At 33.7% G+C, this 13392-nt stretch overlaps 1 protein-coding gene and 1 pseudogene across 1 annotated transcript; one reads left to right on the top strand and one right to left on the bottom strand.

The window, feature by feature from the left end:
- Positions 1 to 333: 333 nt before the first annotated feature.
- Positions 334 to 2231, top strand: LOC122591886 (annotated as a pseudogene).
- A 589-nt stretch (positions 2232 to 2820) lies between these two features.
- On the bottom strand, positions 2821 to 8088 carry LOC122591280 (glutamate receptor 3.4-like). The gene is made up of 5 exons (XM_043763519.1): positions 7495 to 8088; positions 5270 to 6609; positions 4247 to 4556; positions 3731 to 4140; positions 2821 to 3458 (listed from the first exon to the last, which is right to left on the bottom strand). Exons 1-5 carry the CDS (start codon positions 7799 to 7801, stop codon positions 3015 to 3017), a joined length of 2811 nt encoding a protein of 936 aa, XP_043619454.1. The 5' UTR covers positions 7802 to 8088; the 3' UTR covers positions 2821 to 3014.
- Positions 8089 to 13392: the final 5304 nt, after the last annotated feature.

A 13392-nucleotide genomic window follows, 5' to 3' on the forward strand; every position in this document is an offset into this window, starting at 1 on the left:
TAGGTTTGTAATACGAATCCAATCCAGATAAGGTTAATTAGTGATTACCGAAACCAATACTAATCGGGATATATATACATATAATAACAATTAATTTGGAGTATATATAGGAGTTGGTTTACAACTCAAAATGCAAACACGTACGTACATCGATCTTATAATACGAGTAATTTTTCTTTATAAATACAAACCTCCTTGTTTCAGACTTTTTACTCATCATATCTCAATTTTAATTCGTTTCAAAGTTCGCTATCATTCAATCGATCTTCTAATAATTTAGGTTTCGTTATTACTCAATATATCTATAATTCGATTAATCTAGCTTCAACAATAATGGCCGGTGGTGTTGTAGCTGGTCCGCCGGCCGGCAGTTCATCAAAAGCATATCCGGGAAGGCTCACATGGAACGTGTGCGTAGCAGCCATGCTGGCGGCTTTCGGGGGTCTAATCTTTGGTTACGATATTGGAATTTCCGGGGGCGTGACGTCCATGACGCCATTCCTGGACAAATTCTTCCCCAAAGTCTCTAAAAACCTCCAACAGTCGAATACCTCTGATTCGAGCAGCAACCAGTATTGCAAGTTCAACAGTTTCACGTTGACCATGTTCACGTCTTCCTTATACTTGGCCGCACTTTTCGCGTCTTTTTGGCAATATTTTTGACCAAAAGATTCGGACGAAAAGTGTCCATGCTCTGCGGCGGTGTTACGTTCTGCGCTGGAGCCCTCATCAACGGCTTCGCTCAATACACCTGGATGCTCTATGCCGGCCGTCTTCTTCTCGGTCTTGGTATCGGTTTTGCTAACCAGGTAGCTATTAACTAATTAACTACATATTACGATCGTTTATTATTGTTTGTAATTTTGTTATCTAGCTAGTTATTTTACTTACTTAGAATTTGAAAAAAGGTCTCAAGATTAATAATGTTAGTAGCTAGTACTAAATATTGATTGATATGTATATGTAATAACTCACGTTTTTTTTTACTTGTTTTTAAATATATGTAGGCTGTGCCTTTATATCTATCGGAGATAGCACCGTACCAACATCGTGGGGCCCTCAACGTCATGTTTCAACTCAGCATCACCATCGGAATCCTGGTTGCAAACGCCGTCAATGTTGGGTTTGCTCGTATCGACGGGGGATGGGGCTGGCGGTTGAGCTTGGGTGGCGCTATCGTCCCTGCTATAGCTTTCATCGTCGGTACTCTTATCGTTCCGGATTCCCCAAGCTCTCTTCTCGGACGTGAAAAGCTTCAAGAGGCAAAAGAAAACTTACGAAAAATACGTGGGGTGGACGACGTACAAGAAGAGTTCAATGATCTAGTTGCAGCATGCGAACAATCTAAAAAGATGGATCAAAACCCGTTGCGTAATCTGTTTCTCGACAGAAAGTACAGACCACAAGCAACTTTTGCGATCTTGATTCCCTTCTTCCAACAGTTCACGGGAATGAACGTGTTCATGTTCTACGCACCGGTTTTGTTCAAAACAATGGGGTTTGGAGACAATGGTGCCCTCGTTTCCGCTCTGATCACCGGGGTCGTTAACATGGTAGCAACCATCGTTTCCATTCTCACTGTTGATAAATTTGGAAGGAGGTTTTGGTTTCTCGAAGGTGGCATTCAAATGTTATTCTGTCAGGTACGTACGTAATTAATTAATTAAACAAAAGACTTACTTCCATCTACTATATAAGTTCAATTGTTATATATTATTTGTGGCTTTAATTAAGTTATACGGCATAAAATACTCGATTAATTACTTGATGTTTACTGTTTATAGGTTGTGATTACTGTTGCCATTGCTTTGAAGTTTGGGTTAAATGGAAACCCCGGGGAGCTCCCAGGGTGGTATTCGGGTCTTGTGGTTGCAGCCATATGCATATACATTGCAGGGTTCGCGTGGTCTTGGGGTCCGTTGGGTTGGCTCGTGCCTAGTGAAATCTTCTCACTTGAAGTAAGATCCGCGGCTCAAGGTGTTAATGTTATCGTCAACATGATCTTCACCTTCTTGATTGCTCAAATCTTCCTCCAGATGTTATGTGCTTTTAGATATGGATTGTTTATATTCTTTACGTTTTGGGTGCTTGTGATGACGGGTTTCGTCTACTTCTTTTTGCCGGAGACAAAGGGAATTCCGATTGAAGATATGTCCGGAATTTGGAAGCAACATTGGTATTGGAAAAGGTTTGTTGCCGACGATGAAGAAAGGGATTTGGAAAAGAATTAAAGACAAGATAAAGAAAGGATGCATGAAGATGATTATTTTGATTTTATAGATATCATCACTTTTTATTTACTACTTAGTTGCTGTTTACTTGTAGTTTAGATTAGTATGATTGTTAGTTTGTTACTGTTTTAACAGTATCTATATGCTTTCAAGTTTTAAGTAATGTTCTGTTATCAGTTTCCATTATTAATATGTATTCATTGGACTTTAGGTTTAGCATTTACAAGATCTATTACAGTATTTATTTTGTCATCAGTTTCTTACTTTCTTAAGTTGTGTTATCAGTGTTTTTGTTTTTGGATTTGGGGAAGAACGACTTTGGTTGTTAAAACTTAAAAGAAGATAGACTGGGATGTAGACAAAAATACCCTCGTAAAGAAAAATTTGACAAAGTACTAAAAAGAAAAATGATTATATATCCTGTTGTAATATGTTTAATTTTTTTTTTTTATTAGCATTGTAGATGACATGAAAGTCCAATAATCATGCGGGGATGACAATAGATATGGATCAGGCGAGGTTACTTTCCTCGTTAGAGAACATAATGCACCAAAAAGAAAGTTAATTATACACAGATGCAAGAAAAACCTAACCAATTAATATGTAATTAGTCGTAACTATCCTTAACTTCTGGCATCATAAAAATGATTTCTTGTAAGAACCAAGTATTGTTTGGTCCTAACTGTTGAGAATATATACATATACAAAGGGAATCACTATTCAAATATATATCTTTCCATTTTAGGAAAGCTAACCATCCTGCAAAACACCAAAACTTTCAATTCAACAAGGTGAATCACTATGCCCATTAATTTGACGCTTGGTTCGTCTCAACATCTCCTTGATCTCGGCTTCTTTCTTGTCATAAAACTCCATCAAGTCTTTAAAACTTGTGGTCCGTAATGTTCTTCTTGAACTACGCCTTGCTGATTCGGGTTGTGGAATCTCGTGTGGTGCCTCTTCTTCATTGGGACTGAATCTACGGTATTGCCACAACACTCTACAAAAGTAAACGCCAAGAGAAATGAGGCACGCGATTCCACATATAAGAAATAGACCCCAAAAGCTGCTTAGAGAAAGGCTATTTATGTCGATTTCTGAAACTTGTGACGAGCATGTGCTCGATGCTAGCCATTTGTCATGGATCCTTTGCAATTCCCCATTTTCTGAGAGTTGGAGAATGGCTGTTGATAAGTCGAGTGCTAGAGGAGAATCTCTCTGGAATGCCTGCAAATGCACAAACTGATTATAAATTTCACATTCGCTTAAAGGGGTAAACATATTTTATTTATAACTTCGTATCGAAATCTATCAACATTTCTGATAACAAAAATTGGACAAAGGGCATTTGCACCTACTAGCCGCGCTTTTAGTCTAACATGGAAATCGAGTTTGATTTGGAAGGTTAAATAGAATGATCTACGACTTTGAGCTTCTTTAGTCTTATTTTTGTAGGGTAGCTTATATATAGAAAGATAGTGTTAATGTAAGAAACTTACAAATCCCCAGCCACTTTTCGTAAACTCTCGACCAACAATCTTGAACTCACACTGTGTATAACTCATGAAAAGCTCGATGTAGGGAAGCTCATCAACAATGGCAGCTACACCTCCACGTTTCGGACCAAGTTTAAGTGCATTCATGTAATCTGATACATCTTTCAATGATCTTATTCTAGATTCTGCAATATTAAGCTCTTGGACAAGATAATTGTAAGCAAAAGATCCATCCTGAACTCCAATAGGGTCATTACTTTGAATCAGGCCATCAATCCCTTCAATCCCTGAAGTCAACTGCTGAACCGTGAGGATGGAAGTCAAACTTGCTGTGTAGCTTGAATTGATGATCAACACCACAAACAGCCATAGTAACAGAACTAACCGTCCTAATGTGCTAACTGTGTTTTCCCCTGCATATAGTATGAAACTAATTATTATAACAAAAGTTAAAGTAAACAAAGTAGTTCCATAACACAAATCCAAACACGGGTCTTTGAATGAATTGATCATACTTACTATGTGAAAAGAACATTGTTGAGAAGCTAAACCAGAAAATCGTAATGATTTGTTGACTTGGAGGACCACGAAACTCATGATTCAAACGATGTTCAAGAATCCAAACAACACATCCTACAAGAAGAAAGAAGCCACCAGTGACCAGCCACATTTCCAGGCTGAATGGTTTGAGAAAAGCCCATGGACTGGTTTTTGATTTCTTCACTGGAACAACTATAACAAGTCCCGATTCCATGTAAGGCTGTGTAAAGTCGACTACCCTTGTTCGATTTGTAATAATTGTAACATCTCCAACTGCTGCATCGAATGTCTGAAGAAAAAGGAAAATCAAGTTTCTTTCATGGCAGTTGAAATCTGAAAACTCTGACTTTGGAGGTTAAAGTTAAGAGCTCAAAAACTTGAAAACTGGTATGCTTCCTATACCAAATTCAAAACAAAACCATTCTCTGTTTATACTCTAATTATAAAAGATAACACAATAATTAAAAACTTCACCAACATTGACCAGCCTTCTATAGAAAAACAAAGCAATAACAGACTGGTTGACCTCCGCTTAAGAATCAAACTGTGAGTGCAATGAGTAACAAAATGTTGAACCCACAAAAACTGGCAATTTTAATCACCTTACTTATATATGAGTCATGTTGGGCCATCCTTATATTTTAACTTGAAAAATGGGTTAAGAAAAATTTAGGTAAAAGGAAATGTGTCAAACGGGTCGAACAGGTCAAATGTCAGCAATCTAGAATTAAATAATACGACTAATTAAATCGTTTTACAAAAAATGTGGATCATCATTGTAATTAATATACTTTTTAAAATCATACCATCACACTAATTATTCAAAAAAGGTTTCAATATTTTTTAGAAAAAAGTTGTTCAGCTCAACCCAATCCAAGCCAGCCCGTTTCAATCTATAAAACTACCCATTTAACCTGACCTCTTATAACACATAATCCAACTTAACCCGACCCACCCATTGACCCCACTGTAAAATAAACTAGACATGAAGCAAGAGCTTACATTTTCAGCAACAGAAGTCACAAGATTGCTGTAGCTCGGATTACGGCTACCATCTCCATACAAAATATATTTCCGAGGCACAGCGTAAGGTAGTAAATTCACAGCAGCTTCAAAAACATCGATGCTATACCCTCTTACACCTAATGGAGATTTAACATCTTTTGTTACAACTTCTTTGTAACTATGCCTATAAGGTACACCGATCCTCAAAGGCTTCCCATTGTTTGGAAACACCCATCCACGTGGCTTTACACTTGTTTCACCGGGCCAAATTACACTATAGAGGCGCTTAGTATCAGAACTGTTTAGAGGTTTTGCATACAAGCTTTCAGGTGGATTAACAGATAACCCAGAGTAGTTTGACCAATACCCAATTGTCCGCAATCCAGTTCCACCAATGTTAAGCACATCGTATGCCGGATGAATCAAATTCTTGTCCTGATCGAACTGAACTTCGCCTGATAAACCTGTGAAATTTGTTGCTAAAAGAGTCTGAAGTAAATTTTGACCTTCGTTGAAAGTCTTGAGTGCAGACAACCGAAGCTCACTACCATTGGCATTTTGAAGATTTGGGTTAGAAGAAAAAGTGATACTTTCTCCGGATTTTAAGAAAGTGTCAAGAGCATACGCGAATAGCCAAATGGAATCATAAGCGTAAAGAGCATATGAATTGAATCCTGAGGTTTCCTTTTGTTTAATATTCTTCCACTTGGTTTCGAAAGACTTCTTCATATTTGAATTCGGTGTGTGTTGTCGAAGTGACAGAACACCTTGTAATAATGCCATGGTGCTTACATCTGGCCGTTCTGATGAATCTAGAACTGCTGGAAGCCATTCTGTTGCTATCCATACATAATCACCGGTCAACATTCCGAGTTTCTTTGCAGCAGAGAAAATATTGACACCTGAATCAGGATTCACATGAACAACATACACACGAGACTCCATTAAGTTAACTGCAGTCAATAGTTCACTTATGCTGTTCACCGATGCACCAGGTGTAAATGCAGCTTTGTAAGAAATCTTGGCTCGCTTCGATGCTAATGAATCACCTAACGACGAAATCCCATTTCTGCCGTAATCATCATCCACAAATATAGCGATTATTTCTTTCCATTCAAAGTAGTCAATCAAGTCTGCAATGGCTGACATTTGATAGTAATCATTTTGTGTGGTACGGACAAAATAAGGATACTGGAGAGCTGATAGTGTGGGATCGGTTGCACCAAAAGAAAGTAGAGGCACGTGAAGCTCATTCACAACATGTGAGATAACGTGTGCTATAGTAGACGACTGTGGCCCGATCACAGCCACCACATTTTGCTCCATCAACTCCAAAGCTACATCAAATTAGCAAATCAATCTTTGACTTTTGAAAAACTCATATATGTGAAGTTCAAAATTTCAATTAAATTTAGTTAAATTTCTAATATTTCTAACATCAATTAAATTCTTCATAATAATAGTTTCTCTATTCTTTAAGATAGTAATAATGAAGCTTTTCTTGATCATCACATATGCTGATATCAATTTTTGAATGGAAACTAATCCATTTGACCCTAAAAGTCAAATATGACAACCAACATTTTTGGAACAATTTTTGTACAGTTTACTTTGTCAATCATTGGAATTAAAAGTCTAACTCGTATTTAAGAAAATCACCACAATTATAGGTCCATCTTAGTAGTGAACCTACAAAATTATCCAACATGCTACCAAATTTGATTTGTAAACCACTAAAGTCGTTATGGTACCTTGCGTTTTATACTATGTAACTAATCGTGTACACTACAAATCATCTATACTGGTTTGCAAATTACCTACTTTTTCAAAAGGCAATAAACCGTAAAGTAAAAAAACAAACTTCGTCGTTTTGATCTTATGTGCATATACAGAACTAGTTTTTCCTGGGTTAATTTTCTATGTAAGAGGTACAGTATTTGGGATTGAGTTTGCAAGATGAATTTTCAAGTCTCAGGCTTTTTTCCAAACTGCGTTTTCTCTCTAAACAATCCAAGAAAATCACTTTTTCATATGGTTCGCTAATTGCCAAACATTATTTTCCAGCTATATAATTTGCATATACCACACCCCCCTTAAAATTAACTATTCCCAATTACTTTCTCTACTATAATGGTATTTTCCAACTATAAATAATCAAGTTTATTCATAACTCTTTAAACAATAGCAACATTAAATTAAATACAACATTATAAGAAAGTTACCTTCAACTGTGCCAAGAAATCCACTGCAATTAGTATCATGTAAAATAAGATTCAAATGTGTTTCTCCAAGAATATCTGGATTAGAATTCACATCATCAACAGCTGCTATAATTGCAGGCCTAACAGACTTCCCAATAACTGAATTCACTGTCAATAAAGCTCCAATATTTACAGCTTTTGGCCTTTTTACTGATGATGATATATTTACAGTTTTAACCTCATCTGCCATGGCAACTATCATCATGACCCACATACCAAAAACCAAGAAAAATTCAATCTTTTTCATCTTGGGTTCATTAATTTCCATTTTTGAAGATACCCTTTTGAAATCTTGTGTCAACTTGAGTTGCTGACCTCACTTCTCCACCTAACGGAACAACCTTTACAAGACATTAGTGAAAAAACCAGCAACCTGGACAAGTTTTTCTGAGGTTTTTTTACTGTTCGGGTTAAGGAAACAGTTTTATTCTGCGGTCGTAAAAAAAGATGAAATCTTGAAACTTTTCAAGATTTTCAAGAAAGATGAAGCTGAAAGCACAAAAATATCAGATGGATTTTTTTTTCTTTTTTATTTTTTTTTGGACAAGAAAATTTATTCCAGCAAAAGGGGTTGTTAGAAATGGACACCCACAATGGAAACAGAGCAATTTATAGCTATAGTTAAGTTATAAAGCGACAGACTATTTTACTAAAGATACTACTCAATTATGCAAATTTTTCTAGACGATGAAGTTAGTCAATCAAAGTTTAAGATTTTTTATAAGATCAACTTATATAATATTCTAAACGAGTTAATAAATTGTAAAAGTTGATTTAAAAAGGTTATTATAAAAAGTGATGCTGGTGACTTGGAGAGCTACCTGGAGTTTTTAGTATTTGTACAAAGTAAAGGAAAGGGATAGGAGTAGAAAAAGAGTGGTAGCTTAATCAACTAGAATTTCTTTTTTATTCTTGAGGTGGAAATAACATAACTCTTTCCCACCCTATTATTATATGAGATTTTTATTCTTTATTTTAAGAAGTTACATTTTTGAGATATGTATAATGTCCATTTATTTTTTTACAATTAATTTCCATTATAAGTTTTTTTTTCTTTAAAAATATCTTCATTACCTTTTTTAATTAATGATAATTACATCAATTACCTATACCACTCACAGCAGCTAACACCATCACTAGTTGTCGTTATCATCACCGGTCGTTGTCATCATCACAGTGCCACCACCATCCTCGTCGTATTGCGTGGATGTCCCTCTTATTTCTATCTTAGGTATCGATTTCAAAATACATGTCTATTTTTGAAAATAATACATTAATTTTACCATTTTATTACTTTTTTCTAAGAGACTAATGTTAAGATTTTATATAATATATAAAGCATGTGTCATAATTCATCTTGTACTAGTATACTTTAATTTCAAACACTTATTTTGAAACAGAAGAAACATACAATAACAAGAAATGAAAAAATATACTATATATAACAAATTGTGTAGGTATTATTATGTAGATATACATTGTTTACTATGTTATTTATATTTGTGATTTGTGATATGTGATCAAACTTTATTATATACTTCATCAAAATTCTTATAAACATAGTTAATTAGAATGTTTTAAAAATTTATAGCAACTTCTCTTAATAATTACCAAACTACATTAACAAAAATGAAACCTTGCAGATCTGAAATCCATATAAATTTATTGCCAACAAAAATAGGGGAAATAAAAAGAGAAATGAAGATGATGGTAAAGTTAAATAAAAACTCATGAATGAAAACTTATTAAATTAAATATGAAACAAAACATGCAATTTATCAGGTTATTATATAATGCATGAATCAGTCGACTAATACATGCATATTTTAAATGTTAAAATATAATTAATCACAGGCACAGCAGTTCTTATTTGACACATTAAAGTGAATATAATTTGTTTTTTTTTCTTTAGTATCCTAATTTGTTTTAAGTTATAATTTACAAAGCCACAAGTGAGTAGTGAAAAGTTATAATATATGACAGCATCTTGTGTTCACAGCAAAGAATCTTCTTTTTTTTTTTGATATTAAAAATGGATCAACTTTTTTATGTTTTATTCTTTAAGTTCCCAAACTGCATCTCACATTATCAAATTGACAAATTGCATTTTCTTAATCCATATTATATTTTCGAAAGCAATATCATCACTTTCCGTGCATTGAAATAAACTCTTTTATCAAAAAAAAAAATTAATTACATTTAAGCATTTTTAAATAACTTGCTTTTTTTTTTCTTTTTTAATATTCAAACTTTTATTACGAAAAGACTAGCGGGAAGCTAGAGTTACAAAAAGAGAGATAAGAAGGAAGAGTAAAAGACAACATGACAGAGACGGAAAAAAAAAAAACATAATAGGGGCAATTAAACAATGAAATTATGCCAGTTTTCCCATCTTATTACGGTTTTTGATATGTTCGAGAGCTATAGGAAGCTGAGAGTTTTTAGTTCTTTGGCTGCAAAGCGGAGGGATGGTGCCTTATTCGAGAAGATACGTTCATTCTTGATCTTCCAAATTATCCAACAGTAGGCAAGGATAACTACATTAAGAAACTTCCTTTTTCCGGAGTCAATCAAAAAGTCCTTATGGATTTCGATTAGATCCCTAAGGTTCAGAGGCCTGATCATGGGGAGTTTACACCATATTAGAAGAATGGACCAAAGGGAGTCTGCAAAGTCGCATCGGAGGAAGAGATGACTTGCTATTAATTTTTGAAAAATCAGCATAAAACACTTTTAAATGTGATGTGCTTTTTTTCTAATAACTTTTCTGCGGAGTGTAAAAAAACTTAATTTAAATTATATATTAATAAATTTATTTTCTTTCAAATATTCAGTCGTGATACGACATCAGGAAAACCTCGTCGTATAAAGGTGAAGCCTTGCAGACATTCTAAACAACGAGATGTTGACCATAGACCGTTACCGTTACAAGTATTCTGAGGGGAAAAAACTCAAGGCTTATCATCTGTGGGGATCAAACTCAATACTTTGATAAAAACCGAAAGTATCTTTGACCAGCTAAGGTGATCATCATTGTTTATATATTTATAATTACTTAATTAACTATGTTACTTTGAATTTATTAATATTTACTTCGAATTTTTTTTTTTATTGAAATTACGCGTATGAATATAAAAATATTACTTTTTGCTAAATAAAATATTCATACACTATATGAAGCGTTTAACATGCAAACAAAATCTTCAGTAATATTTATTGATCACTCTAGTATCGACAAATGAATAACATACACTGTTTATGTATCCATATGGACATATGGTACGTTATAAAATAAAACAGTACTTTTTGAAGAAACGAATACAGTAGTTTAAGGAAATACAAAGAAAGTATGGATGTACGGTGTTGTAGGTGAATATTAAAGTGTCTGCCCGAATAATAAATACGGTGTGGTTCCTATTATCTCACAAGAAACATGTGGTTTATATGGCATCCAGAAATAAGAATATCTGAAAGTTTAATATCCACGTAAAACATAAATCGATCCGCTAGTGATCTAAAAAGCATTATTCTAGAGAGTTAAAAAAAACCCAATAACATATACCGTATTTGACAACTAAAAAGTATAGCTTGACAGTTTAACATGTTTTTGCAACTTTTAGGGCTTTAGGGGTATTTTAGAAGATTTAACTTGTTTATATTTTCTGTTTATTTTTCTTTATATAAATAGATAATCGATAAAAAGACATTTTAGCACGTATTTGGATAAGAAAAATATATGCTACATATTCCCATATTCGTGTGTAATTCATACCTTAAAAAATGGCTTATTTATTTAATTAAAAAAATAAACATTTTCTAAATAAACACCTATATAAATAAAGTAGATAGATACGAATTTATATGTTATACACAAAATCCTTCGGTCTCTCTCTCTCTCTCTCACACACACACATATATAGGGTTAAGTGTACGGAAATGTAATCAACTAAGGCTGAAAAGTTATTAGAACCGGCTAAAAGCTTGATGTGGGCCGGTTAAGTGCATGAAAATGTAATAAACTATGCCCAAAAAGTTATTGTGTGCATGAACTTACAATAAATATTTATTGTATCAAGATTTTTACAATTTTCACTTTTTTCTTTTTTTCATCTCTCACAACATCTCTCGGCGGCGGGGTGTAAAAGGAATTACTTGTTTGTCGGTTTCATGATGAAATACAGAAAAGGGAATATCAAAGAGAAGAAGAAAAAGCAAAAAACAGTAACAGTGGACGACCAACATCTCCCATAACATCTCTCGGCGGCGGGATGTAAAAAGAATTACTTGTTTGTCGGTTTCATGATGAAATACAGAAAAAGGTATATGTGCGGTGGTTTCACATCGTTTTTTATCAGTGATTGTGTTTGTTATTCATTTATTTGACTCATCCTATTTGTTCCAAACATATTACCAAAACAATTCAACACCATTCTAAAATTTACGTAACCATTCATCAACTAAAATTTTATCAATGCTACAAAGTCCCCACTGTAACATTATCGTAATGCTACTTTAATTAAATAAAACAACTTACATCCGACAAGTTTCATGTTATTTTCACGTAATAAATATCTTTCTACTCATCTCGATAACTTGGGAATTTCTCTTCAATCATTAAACATCCCTAATTATAACCACAACATGCGACATACCTTTGAAGTTTTCATCCTTGCTTCTTAACAAATAAAGCGGAAACACTCAACGAGAAATTATTTGTACATATAAAGTCCTTACCCATAAGTTCCTAAAAATTAACTCATCGATTCTTGTATCTTACTTTGAACGATACAGTATAAGGCTTTTGCCATGGTGTAGTTCCCGCAGAGATTCGTTTTAAGTTTCATCTGTCTATCCGGAGAAAGACTCAGCACTACATCCGAAAAGACTTCAGTAAATTCGTTCACAACCCCGAATAATCCGACTATCAGTTAACGTCCTAACCTACTCCATAAACATTGTCACCATTATCTACATACTTATTTCTAGACAACCCGATTATCACTTAAAGTCATAACATTACCCATGAACATTATCACCATTATTTAGATACTTGTTACTACCGTCTCATCTTACAAGTATTTTGTTCTAACCAGCTCGCCTTTATGTACTTTTCATTTTTCTATTATAATTCTCTACCAAGACATTCTTTATACCCCTTGACTTAATTCAATTCTATAGTCACATTATGACCGCAATATGATTTTTAGTTCCACTTTTATGCTTCATAATGAAAAATAGTACACAATTCTTATAATAACCATCTCCTTAATTAAATACTAGATGTTCTTTCAATCCATAATTTATTACGTTCTCTTTTCCATATCATTTTAGCCAAATTACCAAATAACTATTTAATAATATTTCGAATTCCCCATGATCAGTTTGATCAATAAATTTAATATCTTTAACATTACCTTACTTTTTATCTTAATTTACGATATCTAATATTCTACATCCTCAATTCTCTTATAGTAATTGATCTTAAAATTTCACACCAACTTCATTACAATTTAATAAATGGAACCCTTCAATATACCATCATCAAACTGATTAAAGTTTTACTATCATTTACCTATAAACCATCAACATCAAATTTTTAATTTATCTTAAGTGCCAACAATTTGGTAACATTATCAAACTATAAAATAAATTTATCTCTCGTAAAGTCATACTAAGTGAAAATTTTCGATTCGAGAATATATATATATATAGACTAAATACACTATGACTCCAGCGTGAGAATCAAACTTATGGAAAGCATAAAGACATACTGGATCAACTCCCCATCTACAAATAAACGTATAATCCACAAGTAATACATATTTGCAATTTCTCTTAACCATAACCACGAACTCCTCG

This window comes from Erigeron canadensis, chromosome 3 (genome assembly GCF_010389155.1).
Source record: "Erigeron canadensis isolate Cc75 chromosome 3, C_canadensis_v1, whole genome shotgun sequence".
NCBI classification, from domain to species: Eukaryota; Viridiplantae; Streptophyta; class Magnoliopsida; order Asterales; family Asteraceae; genus Erigeron; species Erigeron canadensis.